We start from the raw sequence: 26077 nt of genomic DNA, 5'->3' as shown, positions 1-26077 counted from the left end.
TCATTCTTAAATGGGAGAAGTTTGGAACCACCAAGACTCTTCCTAGACCTGGCTGCCTGGCCAAACTGAGCAATCGGGGGAGAAGGGCCTTGGTCGGGGAGGTGAACAAGAACCTGATGGGCACTCTGACAGAGCTCCAGCGTTCCTCTGTGGAGATTGGAGAACCTTCTAGAAGGACAAACATCTCTGCAGCACTCCACCAATCAGGCCTTTATGGTAGCGGCGATAATCAAGATTCTCTGGTCTGATGAAACCAAGATTGAACTCTTTGGCCTGAATGCCAAGCATCATGTCTGGAGGGAACCTGGCACCATCCCTACGGCGAAGCGTGGTGGCAGCATAATGCTGTGGGAATGTTTTTCAGCGGCAGGGACTGGGAGACTAGTCAGGATCATGGGATAGATGACTGGTGCAAAGTACAGAGATCCTTGATTTAAAAAAAACCTGCTCCAGAGCGCTCAGGACCTCAGGATGGGGTGAAGGTTCACCTTCCAGCAGGACAACGACCCTAAGCACAAAGCCAAGACAACGTAGGAGTGGCTTCGGGACAAGTCTCAATGTCCTTGAGTGGCCAAGCCAGAGCCCGGACTTGAACCCGATCGAACATCTCTGGTGAGACCTGAAAGTAGCTGTGCAGCGACGCTCCCCATCCAACCTGACAGAGCTTGAGAGGATCTGCAGAGAAGAATGGGAGAAACTCTTCAAATACAGGTATGCCAAGCTTGTAGCATCATACCCAAGAAGACTCGAGGATGTTATCGCTGCCAAAGTTCCTTCAACAAAGTATTGAGTAAAGGGTCTGAAATACTTATGTAAATGTGAGATTTCAGTTTTATATTATTAATACATTAGCAAATATTTCTAAACGTCTTTTTGCTTTCATTATGTGGAGTTGAATGTAGATTGATGTGTGGAAAAGCAATTTAATCAATTTTAGAATGAGGCTGTAACTTTACAAAATATGTAATACGTCAAGGGGTCTGAATATTTTCTGAATACACTGTCTAAATGTGTTTATTGCGTTTCTACATTTGAAAACAAGGATGGTCCAACTTGGGCTTCCAAGGATATAGAAGAAGTTGGAAGCCTTGACTGTCTTGTTGCTGTGCTCCCCACTGCCAATGAACCTCGGCACCCCATGTTTTAAATCCTTTCGTCAAGAACTCCTTTAAAATCTCGTCCCAATTTCCGAAATCACTTTAGCCTAAAACATGCAATCTGCTTCTCCCCATTTAATGTTCTAATTGTCTTTTCATCATCGCAGATTGACACAGCATTTCAGTTCTGGCATAGGAACGGTCTGGTGTTTATTAGTGACCTATTTGTTGATAACACATTTGTCTCATTTGATATTCTGAGGGTTGACCATAACGTTCCCACAACTTTTTTTTTTATGTACCCCCAAACTCTGCTTTGCTAAAATGCATTTCCACTCGAGCCCTCCTAATTGTCCAGTTGAGAGGTGCTCAGATCTTAACATCTATCTGAAGGGCACAATTTTCAGATTATAGGACATAATACAGAACATTAATCTGCCTTCCTGGGCAAATACAACATCTCCATGGGAGCAAGACCATGGGTGGCAAGTTACACGATGACACATAGCAACATAGTATGTGGCACATCCACACATCATTTTGCATAAGGCATGTAAGTTCAAGCCTTTGCACCGTCTCCATTACTCAAATGACAGATTGGCAAAAATACATCCAAGTGTTTGAGATGCCACCAGAGTCGAATGACTGTGGGACACGTTTCGGTCATGCCAATCTTTGATTGGTTTCTGGGACCCCCCCCCCCTTTTTTAATGCTTTTTTAAAATCTCACTTACAGTACCAGTCAAAAGTTTAGACACCTACTCATTCCAGGGTTTATCTTTATTTTTACTTTTTTCTACATTGTAGAATAGTAGTGAAGACATCAAAACTATGAAATAACACATGGAATCATGTAGTAACCAAAAAAGTGTTAAACAATTAAAAATATATATTTTATATTAGATTCTTCAAATTGCCGCCCTTTGCCATGATGACAGGTTTGCACACTCTTGGCATTCTCTCAACCAGCTTCATGAGGTAGTCACCTGGAATGCATTTCAATTAACAGGTGTGCCTTGTTCATTTGTGGAATTTCTTTCCTTAAAGTGTTTGAGGCAATCAGTTGTGACACTGTAGGGGTGGTATACCGAAGGTAGCCCTATTTGGTAAATGACCAAGTCCATATTATGGCAAGAACAGCTCAAATAAGCAAAGAGAAACGACAGTCCATCATTACTTTAAGACATGGTCAGTCAATACGGAAAATGTCAAGAACTTCAAGTACAGTCGCAAAAACCATCAAGCGCTATGATGAAACTGGCTCTCAGGAGGACTGCCACAGGAATTGAAGACCCAGAGTTACCTCTGCTGCAGAGGTTAAGTTCATTAGCGTTACCTGCCTCGGAAATTGCAGCCCAAATAAATGCTTCAGAGTTCAAGTAACAGACACATCTCAACATCAACTGTCAGAGGAGATGGCATGAATCAGGCCTTCATGGGCGAATTGCTGCAAAGAAACCACTACTAAAGGACACCAATAAGAAGAGACATGCTTGGTCCAAGAAACACGAGCAATGGACATTAGACCGGTAGAAATCTGTCCAAATTTGAGTTTTTTGGTTTGGTTGGGTGCTTTGCTGGTGACGCTGTCTGTGATTGATTTAGAATTCAAGCCACACTTAACCAGCATAGCTACCATAGCATTCTGCAGTGATACGCCATCCCATCTGGTTTGGGCTTAGTGGGACAATAATTTTGTTTTTCAACAGGACAATGTCCCAAAATACACCTTCATGCTGTGTAAGGGCTATTTGACCAAGGAGAGTGAGTGCTGCATCAGATGACCTGGTCTCCACACCAATTGAGATGGTTTGGGATGATTTGGACTGCAGAGTGAAGAAAAAAGCAGCCAACCAGTGCTCAGCATATGTGGGAACTTCTTCAAGACTGTTGGGAAAGTATTCCTCATGAAGCTGGTTGAGAAAATGCCAAGAATGTGCAAAGCTTCCATCAAGGCAAAGGGTGGCTACTTCGAGAATCTCAAAAATAAAACATATTTTGATTTGTTTAACACTTTTTCGGTTACTACATGATTCCATGGGTTATTAGATGGTTTTGATGTCTTCACTATTCTACAATATAGTAAAAATAAAGAAACCCTTGTGTAGGTGTGTCCAAACATTTGACTGCTACTGTATGTGTAATAACTATTAACCCCAACCTGTTCAGCTAATTTTGGAGTAATTCCCCTAGATCAGAATGTTACCACGCATCAGGTGAATGCAACAGCATTTGCCTCACTGCTAGCTCTCTGCCTTGTCCTCTTTTTCTGGGAGTCTGCAAAGCCAACTTCCTTTATGCAGTGGGTTAAGGAGGTGATGTCATCTCTGCCTCTAGAAAAGGTTAGGTGCACTGTGCTTGGGTCTCGACAAAAGTCATGTCTGATCTAGTGGCCATATTGTGATATAGATTTTTTTTCTTTCTCCATTATCAATTTTTTTGTCTTTACTTTTCTGTGTGATCTTTGTATGATGCCTTGGTGGGTGGAGGAATAAGGGGTTGGGATTGTTGTGCTGTTCTTCCTGTTCTCACATCTGAAAACCTATAAAGTACATGGTGTTAAATATCGGGAATAAATTTATTTTGTCCCCTACACCAAACGTGATCACGACACACGGGTTAAAATATCAAAACAACAACAACTCTGAACCAATGACATTAATTTGGGGACAGGTCGAAAGCATTAAACATATATGGCAATTTAGCTAGTTAGCTTGCACTTGCTAGCTAATTTGTCCTCTTTAGCTAGCTTGCTGTTGCTAGCTAATTTGTCCTGGGATATAAACATTGAGTTATTTTACCTGAAATGCACAAGGTCCTCTACTACGACAATTAATCCACACATAAAACAGTCAACCGACTCGTTTCTAGTCATCTCTCCTCCTTCCAGGCTTTTTCATCGTTGAACTTATATGGTGATCGCATCTAAACTTTCATAGTATTATCACGACAACCGGCAAAACGGTTAGGCTTTCAATCACCCACGTGGGTGGGTGAGGATGAGGAGATGGCACATGGGTACTTGCTTCTATAACCCAATGAGGAGATGGGAGAGGCAGGACTTTCAGCGAGATCTGCATCAGAAATAGGAACAACTTCTATTTTAGCCCTTGGCGCGCGCGAGCAGTGGGTGCAATAATTGAATAACATATATTCCTACATTTATTTTTGAGCGGTGTAGTCAGGGTATTAGTTGATTAATTTAGGGGTCATTTTCAACATATTTGATACAGCCTAACTGCTAAAACTGCAGTTTGGATTTGTAAAGTTCAAATTGATATAGTCATGCACAATATATTGTCACTGTCAAATATCACAATATTTGATTTAATCGAATATCGGCACCATCCTTGTCTAGTCCACGCTGCACAGGGTTACCTATTCTTTAAGTCGGTCACGGTTGCTGAGTTGATGGATACTGGCTCCATGAACTTTCTTCTATATAGCAACCAGAACCAATCATGCTCTAAAGAAAGAGTATGTCACGCATGTAAATATCACTATAGGCCTAAGCAAAAACTATTGCTGCTTGGTCTGACGATATCGGTGTTCTGTGTCTCGCCGCTCCTAGCGGCATCAACTTTTCCAACCGAACGACACAATGCCTTTTCTTTTTTTTTTTCATCAGTCAAGGAGGCAGCAGAGTATGTCTGTGGAGACTACTCTGATTCATCATATCCCCATCTGCCAAAGCAATGATGTGGGAAACATTGGATTACCAAGCTACCTGGAATATTATGAATGTATCTGCCTGCCTTATGCCTACAGAGTTCGAAAATATTGCTTTGCATTTTGGCGGTGCCGGATATATTTATTTTGTTATAAAAGAGCTTTAGGAAGGCCATAAACTGCACCTGCACGTGTTGAAGGCTACAAGTATTGATTCCATTCTTCAGTAGCATTTCGTCCATTATGATCCCATTCGGAGAATGGACGAGTTTAAAAAGCCCATAGATTTAATCAGCAGATGCTAGCTAACTGGACCCGTTTGACGGAGTTAATGTTTCCAAATGTGGGCTTCTCCCATGACTGCTCGTGCTGGCACGTTTATCACTTCAGCTCCCTCTAGTCCGTTTTGTTTTCAAGGGGATAGACTGAAAGATGAATTCAAGAGTACTTTTGAATAAGAAAAGGTGTCCTTGGAGTCTTTCTGCCTTTTCAAATTCAGCTGTTGTAGGAATTCTGCACCTGATTACCTCTGGCTAACACAGTTGATGTTGTTATTTTTGGTTGGCATCAACAAACAGTAAAAAAGAAAATGAAGTTAATGTTTGTCAATGGCCTTATTCTTTGGGGCTGTTGGATCACCAACTTATCCTCCAGTGATGGTAAGGCCCATTTTAGGATTTTCAGCCCTGTCCCTCAAGTGCTCGAACTCCAAAAGACTCATGGTACCCCCCCCCCACCCTCTCTCAAAACCACAACAAGACATTGGTTGATTGGCATCTACGGTCTTTTACACCCTTAGGCCACAGGCTTGCCATTTTGTTTTAACAGTGTTGAATTGGCATCAGTTGGGAACAATTTCAATTCATCAAAATGAATTGAACAACCGACATTGTAAAGAAATATTCTGGTTTGAAATTAAACTGACCCTAACCCTGATTTGCACAGGGATGAAAGACAGGTGGTCCCAGGGGTTTCTAACCGTAGCCTGTGAGCAGGGGTCTGCTAGTTGCAAGGAATTGACAAACCCCAGACGGTCAAGCCAATGGTTCTCCATCACCGGAGACTATACAGTTGACTGTTTTTAATGCCATCGTTGTCCATATTTTATGCTTCCTTCAAGGAATACTGAATATGAAAAATGGAGGACCATATTTGTAGCATCGCGATGGCGTTGTTCACCCTGGAGGTGTTGTGGTGAAGGACCACAGCCACTCAGCAGCAGTGGCCGCCCTCTGCTCTGCTCCTTCAGGGAGTATTTAGCTCAGAGAGCGAGCACTTTGGCTGCCAGAATAACCGGCACATCACTCTTCCCCTCCGAGAGATGAAACCCAATACCGTCCATATCGTATTCTGCACTGCTGCTGTCACATTAGCGATGCAGTGAGTGTGTGCGTGCACCGGGCCCATTGTCATTCATGTGATTGATTATCGGGGAAGCTGGGCAAGAGGAGACGTTTATCCATTAAAGCAGCAGTCCAAGCCCCCTCTCGCCTCTCTCTCTATTTCTATGGCCAGCCTGTCTTCTGCACACCTCTGTTTGGGGATGTGCATAAACACATTCTATGTGACCTTGGTGATGTTTGGCATGCACCATGCACCCAATCTGTCTCTTCGCTTGTTTACAGGAAATTTGCATTTGACTGCAGCGGTTGTGGTTTCTTCAACAACAAAAAAACAAAAAAAATTGGTCTCTGAGCGATCTGCAGGCCTCCCAGATAAAACGAGCACGCTACAAACGAGACCTCATCTTTCATTCTTCTGAATTTCCTTCCTTTCTTTCTCTACTCTCTTTAGTGAAAATACTTGCGCACACTCCAACCAGCTCAGACAAGGGGGATGTTTTCGAAGACTCCTTCGGCAAGAGCTGTGCCATATTGCAGTAAATTTGCTTATGTCCATAAATGCACCCCCCCCCCCCTTTCCATTTTTTTTTCACGTATGGATATAATTTATTCGTGTCATAATGCCTTCGCCCCATCTGCTACTGGGACTCCGGGCAGCTGGAAGCCCCAAACAGCTGCCAACGTGTTTCCTGTCAGCCCAGCTCTACTGGGGATAGAGAGCAGGGGAGAGGAGAGCTACTTCTGTCTCTACAGGAATAGAGACTAGAATTACCAAGTCCCTCTCTTTAGGAATAGAGGCTAGATTAGACCTAGCCCCAGACTCTTTAGCAATAGAATTCAGATTAGAGCCAACAGTCTGGATAAATTGCATATATTGTCTCTAAGGCTAAGTTGGAAATGTGCTCTTTCTCTATAGACCTATAGGTTTAGATTTAGTCATTTGTCTCCATGCTGAACTAAAGAAAAAATACAATTGTATTTGTCGCATGGTTCGTAAGCAACGGGTGTAAACTAAGTGGGACGCTTTATTACGGGCCTTTCCCAAAATGCAGAGGGGTAAAAATTGAAATTGAAAAATAAGACAAGGAATAATTACACAATGAGTAACGATAACTAGGCTATATACACAGGGTACCAGTACGGAGTCGAAGTGCTGGGGTATGAGGTAATTGAAGTAGACGTGTACATATAGGTAGGGGTTAGTGCTGAGCGATTAAGCTGAAATTAAACTAATTGATCAACGTCGGTTCAATTACACTGAACAAAGGTATAAACGCAACATGTAAAGTGTTGCTGAAATATAAATTCCCAGAAATGTTTTTTAAGCAAAAATAGCTTGTTTCTTTCAAATGTTCTGGACAAATTTGTTCACATCCCTGTTAATGAGCATTTATCCTTTGCCAAGATAATCCATCCACCTGACAGGTGTCATATCAAGAAGCTGATTAAACAGCATGATCATCATACACCTTGTGCACCTTGTGCTGTGGACAGTAAAAGGCCACTCTAACATGTGCAGTTTTGTCATACAACACAATGTCACAGATGTCTCAAGTTTTGAGGGAGTGTGCAATTGACATGCTGACTACAGGAATGTCCGCCAGAGCTGTTGCCAGAGAATTGAACGTTCATTTCTCTACCATAAGCCGCCTTCAATGTCATTTTAGAGAATTTGGCCGTGGGCCGGCATAAACTATGGACAACAAACGCTATTGCGTTTTATCAATGGCAATTTGAATGCACAGATACCGTGACAAGATCCTGAGGCCCATTGTCGTGCCAATCATCCGTCGCCATCACCTCATGTTGCAGAAGCTGAAATTATCCCAATTTTTTTCATAGCCTGCATACTCACCAGAAATGTCACCCATTGTGCCTGTTTGGTATGCTCGGGATCAAAATGTACGACAGCGTGTTCCAGTTCTTGCCAATATCCAACAACTTCGCACCGCCATTGAAGAGGAGTGGGACAACATTCAACAGTCCACAATCAACAGCCTTATCAACTCTATATGGAGATGTCGTGCTACCTTTAAGTATCTATGACCAACAGATGTATATCTGTATACCCAGTCATGAAATCCATCGATTAGGGCCTAATGAATTTATTTCAAATGACTGATTCCTTAAAACCTCTTGGAAATAGGGGGAGCTGTTTTCACTTTGGGAAAATATCGTGCCCAAATTAAACGGCCTCGTACTCTGTTCTAGATCATACAATATGCATATTATTATCACTATTGGATAGAAAACAATCTGAAGTTTCTAAAACTGTTTGAATTATATCTGAGTAAAACAGAACTCATTTGGCAGCAAACTGCCAAACAGGAAGTGAAAATGGGGCTCTGTGTCAGGGCTTGCCTATTCAATTGCCTTATATTTATGGATCTGTATGCACTTCATACGCCTTCCACTAGATGTCAACAGGCAGTAGAATGTTGAATGGGGTGTCTAGCTTGATGTGAGACCGAATGAGAGCTTTTGGAGTGACAGGTCCACCCTATTGGCAGTATTCAGCTGCGCACCAGGGAACACGACATTGTCTTCTGAAATGCGTTAGGTATACACGACGAAATGCTCCGTCTCGGACTTTATTGGATACATATGAGAAAAACATAAAGATGGATTTTCAACCGAGTTTGACCAGTTTATTCGACGTTTATTGTGACTTTTGGAATTTTGTTCCATGCGCCAAGAGTTGATGGACACGTGTGCGCCACAATGCTAGCCAAAGTTGCTAATTCGACAGAAGAAATGGACATTCTAAAACAAAACAACGATTTATTGTGGAAATAGGACTCCTTGCACTACATTCTGATGGAAGATCATCAAAGGTAAGAGAATATTTATGATATTTCGTATTTTTGTGGTATATGTTGGCTCCAACAAGGCGGAGAATTGCTGGGCGCTATCTCAGAATATTGCATGTTGTACTTTGTACTAAAGTTATTTTATTAAATCTAACACAGCGGTTGTATTAAGAACCAGTGTATCTTTCATTTGCTGTACAACATGTATTTTTTTAGTAAAGTTTGAGTTTTTTGGTTAGATTACGTGACTGTCCAAAATTTCTCCGGACAATTTGGTGCATTATGGCGCCGTATTCACAATGTAAAACCAGGATTTGTAGCTATAAATATGCACATTTTCGAACAAAACATAAATGTATTGTTTAACATGACGTTATAAGACTGTCATCTGATGAAGTTGTTCAAAGGTTAGTGATTAGTTTTATCTATGTGTGGGTTTTGTGAAAGCTACCTTTGCGGTGGAAACATGGCGTTGTGTGTTTGGCTATTGTGGTGAGCTAACAAATATATATATTGTGTTTTCGCTGTAAAACATTTTAAAAATTGCAAATGTTGGCTGGATTCACAAGATGTTTATCTTTTATTTGCTGTATTGGACTTGTGATTTCATGAAATTATATTATATGATATCCCTGTGGCGCTAGGCTATGCTAGTCAGCTTTTTTGACGAGGATGATCCCGGATCCGGGATGGGGTGTCCGTAGAGTTTAAATGAACTAACTCAATCAAATCCTTGAAATTGTTGCATTTATATTTTTCTTCAGTATATTTGTTTTCTTTTCTTCTGTGATCTCAATGTCCACATTGTACAGTTTCTTTAGAGATGCATCACATCCACCCTGAACTGTGCGACGTAGTTTCCAACAAGCCAATATTCTACCTAGTTTAGTGCATTGAATGTGGTAATTAACTACAATAATAATAAATGTAATATACACAACTGGAATATTTTATGAATGTGAATTAATAATTGGTAAGCAGTCACTAGCATCATGGGACTTTTATTCATTGTTTTATTCTGTTAATGCATTCAACCCAAATAATCTAACTGAACCAACCTCAAAAAGCTCTAATCGCTCAGCACTAGTGGGGATCAATTGACTAAACAAGAGGATAGATAATAAATAGTAGCAGCAGCATATGTTTGAGTTAGTATACACAGAGGTAGCTAGCTGTTGGGCTAACTATTTAGCAGTCTTATGGCTTGGGGGTAGAAGCTTTGAGAAAAGTATAAAGCTAGCAATAGCAGTACTGGGATAGAGGTAACGACTACGGTGGGGAACAGCAGGTGTGATGTTTGGGGCAACTTGTGGAAGACATCTTTTACAAAAACGGTTTAACCCTAAAGAGTCGTTATGTGATCAGCATTTTTGTTTCCCTGCTGCTGAAAACATTTACTAATATCTTATTCCTTCTCTTCTCCTGGCAGCATTCCCCTTCAGATCCATCATCCGCGACGACAGCTTCCGACAGGACATCCGCCTCAGGGGCAAACCTCCAGCCAGCCTACCGTGACCAGCAGCCCACGGACACAGAGCAGAAGCCAAAAAAGAAGAAGAAGAAGAAGAAAGCCAACGTGATTGAGGGGGAGAAGGGAGAAGAGGGGGAGAAGGGAGAAGAGGGGAAGAAGCAGAAGAAGAAGAAGAAGAAGAAAGGAGTTATGGAGGAAGGTGACGAGGAGAGGAAGCCGGGCGTCGGGGACAGCTGCGGGGTTGAGGTTGACCCTCTGACAGGCGCCCTGGAGGAATCGCCAGCGGCGGATAAGAAGACCAAGAAGAAACCAAAGGAGAAGGAGCCTAAAGAACCCAAGCCACCCAAGACTCCGAAAATGCCCAAGACCCCCAAAGATCCCAAGGAGAAGAAGGCCAGGAGCACCACCCCTAAGGCCAAGATTCCCAAGAAGCACAGGTAGGTTACATCTGCATTATATAAACTAAATGTAGGTTATATCACTCTAGTAGAGGCATAACTATTAATAGCAGCACTACATTTAGATGATAGGCTACATCTAGGCAAGGCACATACTTCCACATAAGCTGCTCTCTAACTACTGTTATTGAACGCCTTGCTGATTTCAGTCTGTGTTCAGGTCAGTATTTATGCTTTTAGTACTTAGTTGGATAAACCTTGCTCTTCAATCACGTGACCAGTCAGTGGGAAACATCGGTCACGACCCCGAGTTCGCGAACACACAGGTGGACGAGGAGTGACATCCGGGGTCTTGGCACATGTAGGCAGGGACACTGGTTGGTTATGTGATCATTCGACTCGGTGAGCTAGCTATGCCGCTGGTTTGGTGGAGTGTCCGTGGGTTTGTGAGTGTACATTGTGAATTGTGAAGCAGCCATCTATTGACGTTAACAGCAGCAGTAGTAGCACACCAAGTTGCTGCCAAACCAAGCTGAGAGCTTTGGCGCGTTGGCTTACACAGCGATGGGAACCTTCCATCCTCATGCTTTAGTGGGAACATGTTGGTTGGCCTTCAGCATTCAGTCATGACCTAATATGAAACCACTGAAAATCGCCAGTCAACTTAACCTGTGAGGTAGAAGTTGCGTGAACCAGAGTGATTCATCTAGGGCTGGAGATGGATGGAGAAGCGCCTTCATGTTACCTGGTCTGTCCATCTCAACACCATGTCTCAGATGTTGGCTTCTCTCTCCCTCTCTCTTCTCTCTGTCTATCACAGGGCTTCAGGAGCCCTTAGCATGCTAAAGACCCTGCGTCTCGGTCTCTCTCTCTCTCTCTCTCTCTCCCCCTCGCTCTCTGCCTCCTTGGGTGGAAATGCAAAGCAGGTGGGCAGAGCCAGTGAGCGATCTGGCCTTTTCATTGTGGAGGTAGTAACATGAGCTGCCTGAGGAATGTCAGCAGAGCCCCCCCACCCCCGCCTTTCTCTATCCCGCTGCCCTCATCCCCCTCTCTTCCCCTACTCCGCAGTGCTGTCACTCCTCCTGCCGCTTGGCCCCTTTCATCCAGAGGAAGAGGGAGGGGCCAGAGCCGCCAGTCAGCCCCGCATCTGCGGCCCAGCACCGGAGCAGGGGTCAGCTGAGGGGGAGGTGTGTGTGAGAGGAAGCGAGCGGTGGGGGGAAAGGAAAAAAAGATTCATGTGTGGCTGTGTGGTAGAGGGAAGTGAGTGTGTTTCTGTGTGTGTGTGCCTAGAGGGGGAGGAGGTAATCTTGTGGCGTAAAATGGCCGCTAATGGTAATCAAGGCCATGCTGCCTCATTTAGCCACCAAGCCTGACTCCAGCACCGGGAGGAAGCCCTGCAAAAAGGCTCTTGTCTCTGGGCGCTAAATGAGCTCCAATTTAATTGGGGCCAACTCCCTTTCCACTAGTGTTGCACGGTATACCTAAATGTACAGATGTTTTCGATACTAGAACATGAAAAACAGGTTGGTACTAGAATTTGTTACTTTTGGTACTTCTTTCAAATGTCTCACGTCATAGACTCAATCCTGTCAAGCCGTATGTCTAGTAATTTCCCGGGTGGCGCAGTGGTCTAGGGCACTGCATCGCAGTGCTAGCTGCGCCACCAGAGTCTCTGGGTTCACGCCCAGGCTCTGTCGCAGCCGGCCGCAACCGGGAGGTCCGTGGGGCGACGCACAATTGGCATAGCGTCGTCCGGGTTAGGGAGGGTTTGGCCGGTAGGGATATCCTTGTCTCAGTATGTAAATGTAATAAAATGTATGCACTCTACTGTAAGTCGCTCTGGATAAGAGCGTCTGCTAAATGACTAAAATGTAATTTGTCGATCTTCTCACGGGGCTAGTAGCAAGCTAGCCAGGCTACTTGCGCATGCAGCCGACACAGTGCAAGCCACTTTTGAGAAGCAAGCGAGAGGAGAGGGCAAATGCTGACAGCATTGGCTTCTTCTAACGAACATACCTCCACACCCGCAGCTTGTTGACAAAACTGGCTCCAAAAGTGAACTATGGGAATACTTTGCTTACACAACCGATGAGGGCAAGCCTACCGAAACAACAACTGTGAAAGGTGTTAAAAGCAGTTCAGTGCAAGGGAGGTTCAGTTGCAAAACGACAAAAAAAAAAAATAATGATTACATCCCAAAAGTCATGTGAAATGCACTCTTAACTTAAATATATTGCTGTCATAGTTAACGTTAGGCCTACTTCCTGTTTGTCTGGGCTTTCTACCATTAGCCAGCCAACTGCACTGGGTGGGGCATTGCACCCTGGGAGTTGAAATGCACTCTGGGAATCGTAGTGTGCCGTGTAAAGTCCATTGTATTTGTATGACGTCTAGACTACTGCAATATAGAAGCTTCAGAAATGAACTTAAGTGTGTCGTTTTGGAATTAAACTGTTCATTTAATACATTAAATGATTTAGTTGTAACGAATAATGTTATCTTAAGTGTAATGAATGTCATTTGACCTGATATTATGGTCATAGATGAGCAAATTAACCCCGAGATGTATCAAATTACATTTTAAAACACTTTAGATGTAATTGTACAATTATTCTCATATGGTATGGTTTTGCATCAGGAAAATGTAAGATTCTTATTTAATATGGTGTTTAATTTTTTTAATAAATTGAAAATAGAATAGAAATGTTCTATTTGTTATACTAGTTATCAACATATGTTTCAAAAAATAAAGCCCGGTGGTTATTCAGTGACTTTAGCTAATACTCATTCGTTTTTTTTGCTGTGGTTTGGTTTTGGTGTTGAGTATCATTTTATTATTGACTTTCTTGATACTAAACCTTGTATCAGTCAGTCTGGTATTGAGAGCACCATTCTTCATAACCTTCCTCCATTTTGTGATGGCTAGGCCAATGGGTTAATTTAGCATGATAATGGTGGCAGCTCATTCACTCAACCTCCACCCTGTAATGGTGGACTAAACATTCTCCCAGTCTTCAGGCAGAAGTTTTCTACTCTGTCCAGATCGGAGGCAGACGTCCTCCACCCCAACCCTGGCCTCAACCATGAGGTGGGAGCAATGGAACTGATCCTAGATCTGCCTGCCCACACCTACCCTGTCTAACTTGGTCTTGGCCAATGGCCATTTCATCTGTCCACAGAGGGTTGCTCCCTGAGCACACAGAGGGAACCTCCGTGTCTGAATTTCTCTGGTCTTAAGTGGCTTTCTCCGCCCGGTCTCCTTTCGTTACACTTTTTGATTTTAGTTAAACACCCTAAATATCCTATGTGTTTTGATATAACTGGTTAGGTAAAAGTACCTTTCATGATAGGATAGGTGAAAGCAATATGGTGGAAGCCATATCTGAATAAGTCATGAGTACAGCTGAAACGGAGCAGACCTCTCCTTTTGCACTGTGTAGAGAGACACTCAGTTTGGCTCGAGTCCATGTGCTCATTTTCTGTCCCCTGCTTCCCTAGCCAGCATCACTGACATGGATGGAGTGAGGGGCTTCAGGAGAGAGCGAGCCAGTGGCTGGCAGGCAGAAGAAGGCTGTCTTTTGACCTTGTGTTTCTGTGCTCGGTCATCCTGGGAGAAAGCGGCGCTATTAATAGCTACACCCTCTCCTGCATCGTTGCTCCTCTCGCTGCCACACCCGTGTGTGTGCAACATGGGGTGTGTGTGTGTGCTGGCAGATTTGTTTGCTGTACACACAGCCGTCAGGAAGAGGGAAGCACACATGCAGCACCTCACATTGAGCGTGTTTGTGGCTCTCCCTTAATACAAACAGACTGTTAACCCTCGAAATGTGTGATACGACAGCGTCTCCTTCATACTGAAAGGACAGAAGGGCCTTCCTCACTCTCCACACACCGGACCATTTATCTTAATCTGCTGCTTACTCGCTCTGCATCGAGGCACCTCCCCTTCCAAGCCAGTCACATGACTGAGAACCTTCCCTTATTAATGTCTCCATAGAGTTATTGCCGGCACTCTGCTGAAGCGGTGTGTGTGTGGGTACTCCTGTGTGCATTCATTGGCCTTTGCAAGTATGCTAAAGCTGTGTGTGTGTGGGCCCGGGGAGAGAGTGTCAGGGGGTCCAGCTGTGTATGACTCATCTCACCAGCGGACGGCAGGTGTCCTATAACTCTCCCTCCCTCCGACCTTCTCCTCACTCTATTCCCTCTCCTCCTCCCGTCTCCTCGCTGTCAGCATGGACCATCACGCACACACACTGAGCAAAGTCACACACACACACCACTGCTGGAGGACCACATGCCTAAATGCCATTCAGTACGCCCCAGAGACCAGATTAATTTCAGTGGTGCAGTTGGAACAAATCCTGCTTGTTAATGCAGTTACAACACCATCATGGCCGACTGGTATTTTGGTACTACATACGCCGTCTTATGAAACGTCATGTTTTGTTGCCCTTGTGCTGTATCTATAACAGCGTTGGTTAGCGGCGTTAGTCCTCAGTGTTGCTGCCTCACTACCTCCCTCCTCCCCTGGGTGCATACACACACAGCCCCCAGAGTCTTTCCTTGAACCCTGCCCACAATACCTTGTGACTGGAGGATGAGATGGAGTAGGAGACTGATGGGGGGGTGGATGGGAGTGAAGAAGATGGGGAGATGGTAGAGAAAATTGAGTGAAGGAAACGATGAGTGGTGAGGGAAGGAATGGAGACTTGATAGAGGGGTAGAAAGACGGAGGCAGGAGAAGAGATTGAAAGGCCGACCAAAGGGAAGAGAGGGAAGGGGAAAAGAGAGATTAAAAGAAGGGATGATGAAACTGGTCAATAAGATGGCCCGGTAGAATGAGAAAGGAAGATGGCGATGGAGTCTGAGGGTAAATGATGGATCATTGGAGGAGCTGGCCAAGAAGAATGAGTAGAGGAGAATGGACAGAGGAAAAATATAGTAAATCTGTGGTTGATTGGGTGGGGGAAAGAGATGGGGAAGCTTATGGGCAATTCAACAGTTACGGAAGTATGACACTCAGAATTTTCACTTTTAAAATGTAGTTTAACAAACCATACAACTCTATACACAAGGACTACTTAAACAATTTACACAGGAACACATTTACTTGGACAGTGCAGATGCAAAATATGGTAACAGAATAAAGTTCGGTGACAGAATGACGGCATTCTGTTAACAAATTTTGCATCTGCGCCGGTCAAGTAAATGTGTTTTTGATGCGTTTTCTGTGTAAATTCTTAAGTTGTCTTTCGGCATAGAGTTGGATGGTTTTTCAACTTTGAAATCAAATGGTTTTGTTTGGCACACATTTTACATAGAAAAGTTGGAGTCAGTATAATTACCCTTATCTAACCAAGATGAGAAAAAGGGGGAGAGGCCGGGGGGGGAGAGAAAGCAAGGAGAAGCTTTAGAGGAGAAAGAGGAGCCATAGAGGAGAGGCGTGATCGAGGGAAAGGAGAAAAGGAGAAGAGAGAGGGAGACTGACTGAGTAGAGCAGATGGCTCCAGCCGGTGGCGTCCAGCCAAAGGAACAGGTGCGGGTCATGTGACCGCCGGTTACCAGGGCGATGTGATTGCTCTTGGCGTGCAAATGAAAGGAGAGGGGGGCCCTAGAGGGGAGAGAGGGAGGGAGAGAGAGAAAGGCAAGAGGGGGGTTGACTGCCCACCCCCTGGGCTTTGTGTAATCTGTGGCAGCCGTGGAGCTGTGTGTGTGTGTGTAGTACACAGAGAGGAGACAACACCCCTTCTCTCCCCCTCTTCTCTTTCATGTTTTAACCCTCTGTCCTCCAGCCTCAAGGAAAGGACCTCAAACTGTTAATTCAAAACATGGCGCCTCCAAGATGGTTACTTACTAGAAATCCCAGATGACATCCATCTTCTTGTGTATCGAACATCAACTTTGAAACCACAGGTTCATCTGCTGAGTTCTCCTTGTTGTGTACAGGGTGATTTGTTGATTGTTCCAACGGTCATGAAAATGGTCTCCTAAGCTTCTTATGCTATGGTAAAAGCCTTGATATTGGGAGCAGATTATGATAAGAGATTGTCCCTCATGGTGTGAAGGTAATTATACTTTTGGCATTGACTTTAGACTATCAGAGACACAGACGACCGAAAGCTGACGACAATATATTTTTTTATGTGCAATACAGTGGTGGTGATAGGAGATGGGGTTCAGACACACTCATCCTTCTCTTTATTATCCATCTCCTCTCACACTCATCTCTTCATTATTCTCCTTATCCCTCCTTCCTCTCCTGACGCTCTCTTTCATTCTTCTCCTTGTCCCTTCGTCCTCCTCGTCCTCCAGCAGCACTAAGAAGGTGGAGGCAGTGGAGGGCGGTGGCAGCAGTGTGAAGGAGACCAAGAGGAAGAGAGAACCGTCAGTGTCGGTCAACTCCGATGTGGAGAAGTCACCCCCACCTCCCTCTGATGAGGAGGACGACGACGGTGTCCAGGTACACACACACACACACACACACACACAGTAACGTTAGTGGCACACACAGTAACGTCAGTTGTACACACACATACACACAGTAACGTCAGTTGTTCATACAGAGTAACATCAGTGGTACAGTACAGACACACACACTTTCCAACAATGTCAATCCTGTTAGAAGCCACCAAATAACCCCCATGCTAATTTATTGACTTCATTCTGGTTTTAATATGGATTTAATAATACAGCCGTATGGATGATGGCTGAACTAAAGGGGCCAGATGAAGTCTTAAGTATGCATCCCAAATGGGACCCTATTTCCTAGATGGGCCCGGGTCTACCGGGCATTCAGCCACAGGCCCTGGTGTTCAATTATTAACTTCATCTGGTCCCTGTGTTTTTCAGGAGTGAATTCAATAAAAAATATCTTAATGCGAGATGCTCACTCAAACATACAAGCACACTAGCCTGCTCTGAGCCAGGCATATGGGAGCTGTTAGCTGCAAATGACTTCACCAACCCAAACATCCAGGTGACCCAGCCGTCTGACACTGAGGCATTGTCCAATTTCCACCACTCTTAAACAGTAGGCATGACCTGACAGATGTAATACCATGATTGCAGCTGGCACTATTTAGCCCGTTAGGAGAGCAGCAGAGAGGGCCTGCCCTGCGCTAGAGCGTGGCTGTGTGGCTGTGGAAGTTAGATATTTAAAAATATATATATATATTTTTACCTGATTGATCTTACATAGGATACAAATGTTTTAAAAAACACTATCATAGAATTCACCTCTGTTTCCACCCTGGTTTTATTTGTCAATCCCGTTTCTAATCTCATTTCTATTCTAAATCCTGCTGGGATTAACGTTTCTGTTATGGTTATTCTGTTTTCGGGAATGTCGGTCTAGCGCGGTACTGTAAAGTACAACTGTTCACTTATCACCTCTCCCTCGTCCTTCTCTCTGTCCTCACCCGTCTCTCTCTCTATAGAAGCGTCGCTCCAGTCGTCAGGTGAAGAGAAAGCGCTACACCGAGGAACTGGAATTCAGGATCTCGGATGAGGACCATGATGGAGACTCCCCAGCTCCCAAGTCCCCCTCCAACAACTCTGAACAGCAGGTCAGCACTAACAGAGAGGCAGAGCGAGGTGCTCTGGCGTGTGCATGTCAGAAAGAGCTTGTCAGACAGAGCCAAAGTGTGTCAGATCATCTTTCTGTATTGTCTGTGGATAGATTTGTGCTCCCTGCCCTCCATTACATAGGCCTGCTAACGTTGTTCCATCTGTGTGACTGTAGGAGGTGGTGGAGACAGAGGGGCCTGTGGTGGAGAAGATCATGGCCATGCGCATGGGGAAGAAAGAGGTGAGGCTCGCGCGCCAGATTATACACACGCTCATCCTCCCTCCTAGAAAGCCGCTTCGTAGACCAGTCTAGCAGTGGTCTGGAATGAAGCCGGTTAGAGTTGTGTGGACTTGGTTCTCTTGACTTTTGGGTTGGACTAGTAATTTGATTAGGCCAGACATTCGCAGCCGTGGAGTTGACATGAGCCTTGAGTCTCTCTTACATTAAAGTCTAGATACTTCATTGTGACTGTATCCCTTGTTGGCAGTGAAGGGGCGCCGCTGTACTCCTCCAGTAGCGGCGGTGTAGGGAGTTGAAGTATAAGGGATGAGAAAACGAGAAGCGCTTTGTTCCCCCAAGACCGGCTGGTTTTATATGGTACATTACACTCCAGACAGGGTGTGTGTGTGAGGGAGTTGTGTGTGTTCTGTCTGTCTTCAGGGTGTGTGTTTCTTCATTCCATTTCAAAAGCTTCTCCAAAACAAAGCTTAGTTCACCTCTGCCAAAAACAATACGAACACTCGTGCAGGCTGGCTGGCGGCTGGGACTCGAAGTAAGGCAGCTGCGAATGGGTTACCCCCCCCCCACCTTGCACGCACACACTCTGCCTGAGGAAATGCTAGTTTGGCGTCTGTCGTAGCGCTGTGGTTTTGGCAGGAAGCCAGGCCTCGGGTCAGCTCTCTGTGAATGGAACCGTGTGCGCGTGTGCGTGTAGTGTGGCTGTGTGTGCATAGAAGTGATTCATGAGTCATCCTCAGCACCGCACAGTAGAGATGGTTGGTCTTTAATGGGGGGGGGATTGTCAGTTCTCTTCTCCACTACAGTACAGCGAGAACTCTGTACCGAGATACAATTGTTAGACTTTACTACTTTGTTAGAGAAAACGGTGGCCTGGATTTAGTTTTCTTTTTAATCAGCGAATCACACTCAAGGACAAACTTTGCATCTTAACCTAAAACTCACACTCCTATCGCCCAACTGTAATCGACAACAGCTGACACAGATATTTACGTCTTGGTTGTTTTTTCACAGATGGAATCGGGAGAGGAAATGGAAGTGGAAGAATTCTATGTGAAGTTCAAGAGTTTGTGAGTGACCAAAGTACCGACACACTACGATACAGGGGCCTTAGTTCACCGTGTCATTTGATTACCTCAAGCGTTTGGGGGGAAATGGTGGATAAATGGCATCGTAATAAAACGTGTAATCTAATACACGCTCTGTAAACCACAGGACTACTGTTTGGATTAAGATTATAATATAATGCTATAATTCTCTAGATTAGCGCATTTTTGGTAGTGTGTGTTTCTGGTATGTGGTGTGTATATCATGGCATGTCTGTTATGGTGTTTGTCATGTTTTATGGCGCGTGTGTGTGTAACTGTATTTCTCTCTCTCTGTGTAGCTCCTACCTGCACTGTCGCTGGGCAGATCTGGAGGAGCTGGAGAAGGACAAAAGGATCCACCAGAAGGTCAAGCGGTTCAGGGCCAAGCAGGCCCTCGCCACCTTCGTGACAGAGGTCAGTCCCGCACCTTTATATTCCCCACTGTTTGGCTGCCATTTTGTGTCAGTTTTGACACGTGTGGTACAATCGGTTTCTTTCCTCCCACTTTCATCTTCAGAGGATTCAATAACATAAGGTTATTTGGTTGGGTGAATGTTAGACTTTCTCTGCTCTTCACTTTTCCTGGTATCTTCATCTGCCATTGTAATGGTCAGAAGCTAACCTTCTCTCCTTCCCTCCCTCCTGCAGATGGATGACGAGCCTTTCAACCCGGACTATGTTGAGGTGGACCGGGTCCTGGACGAGTCAGAGAGCACAGATGAGAACGGCGAGGTTTGTTCCTTATCTTTCTTTTCTACCTGTTCTCTATGGCCTTTAAATGGCCTCCAAAGTTGGATAGGTTTGGTTATGTCCTTGACTTATCCTTGTTTTGAAGTTCATTGGCTGAACGCTCCTTTTAAGTTCAGACCAAACGTTGGTTGGCCTTTCCTTTCATGTTGGAGTCACAAAGACACACGAACCCTCTCTCTACCTCCCCTCTTTCCCCAGCCTGTCAACCTGTACCTGGTGAAGTGGTGCTCCCTGCCCTATGAGGACAGCACGTGGGAGCTGAAGGCCGACATCGACCTGGCCAAGATCGAGGAGTACGAGGCCGTGGCGGCCCGCCAGCCCGAGACCAAGCGCGTGGTGAGTATTAAAAACCACTCACACACACACACTTCCACTCTACAGACTCTCCTGCTACCTTTTTCTTACATGTTTTTATGGCCCCAGCCCTTTAACTCGGAGCCAGCAAGGCCACGCTCCTGCAGTCGCACGGAAACCACTAACGGCAGGCTTTTATTTGAAACAGGAGCGACCTCCCACCGACGGCTGGCAGAAATCCGAGAGTTCCAGGGATTATAAAAACGACAACGCACTCAGGGAATACCAGCTGGAGGGAGTGAACTGGCTGCTCTTCAACTGGTACAATACGTAAGGAGAAGTACTATAATGCTCTCTGTGTGTGCTAAGCTGTATGATATATCTGTGTGACCCACTATTCTACAACGTTTATTATTTAACAGTAGTATAATATGCATGATGTGACAAAAAACCCCACAGGTACTCAATAACAAATACTTTGTATATATAGTGCATGTAATTGAGTATGTGGACATCCCTTCGAATTAGTTGATTTTGCTATTTCACCCACACCGGTTGCTCACAGGTGTATAAAATCGAGGACACAGCCATGCAATCTCCATAGACACACATTGGCAAAATAATATCCTTACTGAAGAGCTCAGTGACTTTCAATGTGGCATCGTCATAGGATGCCACTTGCAACAAGGCAGTTCGTCAAATTTCTGCCCTGCTAGAACTGCCCCAGTCAACTGTAAGTGCTTTTATTGTGAAGTGGGAACATCTAGGAGCAAGCGCGTAGAACGTAAAAATTGTCTGTCCTTGGTTGCAACACTCGCTACAGAGTTTCCATAGCTGTGCAGCAGCACACAAGCCTAAGATCACCATGCGCAATGCCAAACGTCAGCTGGAGTGGTGTAAAGCTCGCCGCCATTGGATTCTCAAGCACCAGACACGCATTCTCTGGAATGATGAATCACGCTTCCCCATCTGGCAGTCCGACGGATGAATCTGGGTTTGGCGGATGCCAGGTGAACTCTACCTGCCGCAATGCATAGTGCCAGCTGTAAAGTTTGGTGGAGGAGGAAAATGGTCTGGGGCTGTTTTTCATGGTTCAGGCTAGGCCCCTTAGTTCCAGTGAAGGGACATTTTTTACACTACAGCATTTAATGACTTTCTAGACAATTCTGTGCTTCCAACTTTGTGGCAACAGTTTGGGGAAGGCCCTTTCCTGTTTCAGAATGACAATGCCCCTGTGCACAAAGCATGGTCCATATAGAAATAGTTTGTCAAGATCGTTGTGGAAGAACTTGACTGGCCTGCACAGACCCCTGACCTCAACCCCATCAAACACCTTTGGGATGAATTAAAATGCTGACTGCGTGCCGGGCCTTATCGCCCAAAATCAGTGCCCGACCTCACTAATGCTCTTGTGGCTGAATGGAAGCAAGTCCCCGCAGCAATGTTCCAACATCTAGTGGAAAGCCTTCCCAGAGGAGTGGAGGCTGTTATAGCAGCAAAGGGGGGGGACCAACTCCATATTAATGGCAAACATTTTTGGAATGAGATTTGACGAACAGGTGTCCACATACTTTTGGTCATGTAGTGTAGATGCTATGTTTATCCAACACATTCGCATGGATAATACTTAAACATGTCACCGAACATGCGTGAATACAATCAACACATCCATTCCCCATAGGGTGTCCTCCAACCCATGTGTTATAGGGACATGTGTGTACCCAAGCTGTGCTTTTCTCACACTAATCATTAATGTGTGATCTACCGCTGCTGCACACGACACACTACTGCATGCACACACCGACACCCCTTCACCACACACACACACACACACACACACACACACACACAAAAACCCGTCACCAGTGTAGCCTGCCTACCCCAATATATCAGTATAACACTCTATAGAAAAGCTTCCACACACACTTCTTAATTTGAATGTCATTGATCTGCCCTAACTGGGTTAGCTTAACTGTTCATTAGATTACTCACTCACTAATGGAGTGAACAGTGTTAAGGACACACTATTGCCCATATAGTGGACTGCTTGGCCAAAGGTAGGGCACTATATAGTCAATAGCGTGTCATTTGAGACGCTATCCCGGTTATATCTCATTCATTGCATTGTTTTCTCTCCTTTCTTTCCTCCTAACTGCACATTTAGATAACTCACTACCGCTAATAGTCACCGAGGGCCCCACTACTGCTAATAGTCACCGAGGGCCCCACTACTGCTAATAGTCACCGAGGGCCCCACTACTGCTAATAGTCACCGAGGGCCCCACTACTGCTAATAGTCACCGAGGGCCCCACTACTGCTAATAGTCACCGAGGGCCCCACTACTGCTAATAGTCACCGAGGGCCCCACTACTGCTAATAGTCACCGAGGGCCCCACTACTGCTAATAGTCACCGAGGGCCCCACTACTGCTAATAGTCACCGAGGGCCCCACTACTGCTAATAGTCACCGAGGGCCCCACTACTGCTAATAGTCACCGAGGGCCCCACTACTGCTAATAGTCACCGAGGGCCCCACTACTGCTAATAGTCACCGAGGGCCCCACTACTGCTAATAGTCACCGAGGGCCCCACTACTGCTAATAGTCACCGAGGGCCCCACTACTGCTAATAGTCACCGAGGGCCCCACTACTGCTAATAGTCACCGAGGGCCCCACTACTGCTAATAGTCACCGAGGGCCCCACTACTGCTAATAGTCACCGAGGGCCCCACTACTGCTAATAGTCACCGAGGGCCCCCACTACTGCTAATAGTCACCGAGGGCCCCCACTACTGCTAATAGTCACCGAGGGCCCCCACTACTGCTAATAGTCACCGAGGGCCCCCACTACTGCTAATAGTCACCGAGGGCCCCCACTACTGCTAATAGTCACCGAGGGCCCCCACTACTGCTAATAGTCACCGAGGGCCCCCACTACTGCTAATAGTCACCGAGGGCCCCCACTACTGCTAATAGTCACCGAGGGCCCCCACTACTGCTAATAGTCACCGAGGGCCCCCACTACTGCTAATAGTCACCGAGGGCCCCCACTACTGCTAATAGTCACCGAGGGCCCCCACTACTGCTAATAGTCACCGAGGGCCCCCACTACTGCTAATAGTCACCGAGGGCCCCCACTACTGCTAATAGTCACCGAGGGCCCCCACTACTGCTAATAGTCACCGAGGGCCCCCACTACTGCTAATAGTCACCGAGGGCCCCCACTACTGCTAATAGTCACCGAGGGCCCCCACTACTGCTAATAGTCACCGAGGGCCCCCACTACTGCTAATAGTCACCGAGGGCCCCCACTACTGCTAATAGTCACCGAGGGCCCCCACTACTGCTAATAGTCACCGAGGGCCCCCACTACTGCTAATAGTCACCGAGGGCCCCCACTACTGCTAATAGTCACCGAGGGCCCCCACTACTGCTAATAGTCACCGAGGGCCCCCACTACTGCTAATAGTCACCGAGGGCCCCCACTACTGCTAATAGTCACCGAGGGCCCCCACTACTGCTAATAGTCACCGAGGGCCCCCACTACTGCTAATAGTCACCGAGGGCCCCCACTACTGCTAATAGTCACCGAGGGCCCCCACTACTGCTAATAGTCACCGAGGGCCCCCACTACCGCTAATAGTCACCGAGGGCCCCCACTACCGCTAATAGTCACCGAGGGCCCCCACTACCGCTAATAGTCACCGAGGGCCCCCACTACCGCTAATAGTCACCGAGGGCCCCCACTACCGCTAATAGTCACCGAGGGCCCCCACTACCGCTAATAGTCACCGAGGGCCCCCACTACCGCTAATAGTCACCGAGGGCCCCCACTACCGCTAATAGTCACCGAGGGCCCCCACTACCGCTAATAGTCACCGAGGGCCCCCACTACCGCTAATAGTCACCGAGGGCCCCCACTACCGCTAATAGTCACCGAGGGCCCCCACTACCGCTAATAGTCACCGAGGGCCCCCACTACCGCTAATAGTCACCGAGGGCCCCCACTACCGCTAATAGTCACCGAGGGCCCCACTACCGCTAATAGTCACCGAGGGCCCCCACTACCGCTAATAGTCACCGAGGGCCCCCACTACCGCTAATAGTCACCGAGGGCCCCCACTACTGCTAATAGTCACCGAGGGCCCCCACTACTGCTAATAGTCACCGAGGGCCCCCACTACTGCTAATAGTCACCGAGGGCCCCCACTACTGCTAATAGTCACCGAGGGCCCCCACTACTGCTAATAGTCACCGAGGGCCCCCACTACTGCTAATAGTCACCGAGGGCCCCCACTACTGCTAATAGTCACCGAGGGCCCCCACTACTGCTAATAGTCACCGAGGGCCCCCACTACTGCTAATAGTCACCGAGGGCCCCCACTACTGCTAATAGTCACCGAGGGCCCCCACTACTGCTAATAGTCACCGAGGGCCCCCACTACTGCTAATAGTCACCGAGGGCCCCCACTACTGCTAATAGTCACCGAGGACTCCCTTTCATCATGTTCATATTATGTTTCTCCCCCTCCCAGACGGAACTGCATCCTAGCAGATGAAATGGGCCTGGGCAAGACCATCCAGTCAATCACATTCCTCTATGAGATCTACCTGAAGGGGATCCACGGGCCCTTCCTGGTCATCGCCCCCCTCTCCACCATTCCAAACTGGGAGAGGGAGTTCCGCACCTGGACCGAACTCAACGTGATCGTCTACCATGGCAGCCAGGCCAGCCGCAAGACCATCCAGGCCTACGAAATGAACTACCGTGACGCGCAGGTACGTCTTGGCCGTACTGTAACCATGACCTAACCACAGCACAACTATAAGACCACCCAGGCCTACGAGATGAACTCCATACCGTAATTTAACCTGACCATCAAGGCCAGACGCACAGGTAACGTGACCTTAATGTAACTATAATCCCAAGCACACCATGACCTTATTCTATCATAACTTTAGCATTGCATAACAAACATGACCTCACAAGACGCTTAGGCCTAAGTGAGACTATAGTACGGTACAGTAGGTTCTTCACCCTAATCTAAGAATAATCCCACAGTAAGCACTTTTAGATAGACGGTCAGGTACTTAACCTCATTAACCAGAGAGCCACACTGACCTTACCAGACCAAATAAAGACTACAGTGACCGAAATGTGACTGTAACCTACTCCAATCACTATTTTAAATGTGTTAACCCAGCGGTTCCCAATCTTTTCTGATCCGGTGAACACCAAATCACTGTCGATTTGTACCAAAATATCTTGCAGGCCAAATTGAGTAAATTTTATCGGTAAATGTAACAGATTAAAGGCCTATTATTTATTGTTATAAATAGCATTGTGAAAAG

General features: G+C 46.0%; 1 protein-coding gene across 1 annotated transcript in view; it reads left to right on the top strand.

Annotated features, from left to right (window-relative positions):
• The window catches only part of chd7 (chromodomain helicase DNA binding protein 7), an 86887-nt gene that overhangs the window by 22071 nt on the left and 38739 nt on the right, over nt 1-26077 (top strand). Inside the window, exons 3-12 of the mRNA XM_039003855.1 lie at nt 10349-10827; nt 17101-17248; nt 18225-18353; nt 18530-18595; nt 19607-19662; nt 19980-20094; nt 20329-20412; nt 20629-20766; nt 20933-21054; nt 25261-25504. Of these exons, the coding sequence (XP_038859783.1) occupies nt 10349-10827; nt 17101-17248; nt 18225-18353; nt 18530-18595; nt 19607-19662; nt 19980-20094; nt 20329-20412; nt 20629-20766; nt 20933-21054; nt 25261-25504 (1581 nt within the window). The remainder of the gene's footprint in view (nt 1-10348; nt 10828-17100; nt 17249-18224; nt 18354-18529; nt 18596-19606; nt 19663-19979; nt 20095-20328; nt 20413-20628; nt 20767-20932; nt 21055-25260; nt 25505-26077) is intronic.

Source organism: Salvelinus namaycush, chromosome 11, assembly GCF_016432855.1.
Source record: "Salvelinus namaycush isolate Seneca chromosome 11, SaNama_1.0, whole genome shotgun sequence".
Taxonomy (NCBI): Eukaryota; Metazoa; Chordata; class Actinopteri; order Salmoniformes; family Salmonidae; genus Salvelinus; species Salvelinus namaycush.
Note: the sequence above shows the minus strand (reverse complement) of the source record. Positions and strands in the feature narration are given on the sequence as shown.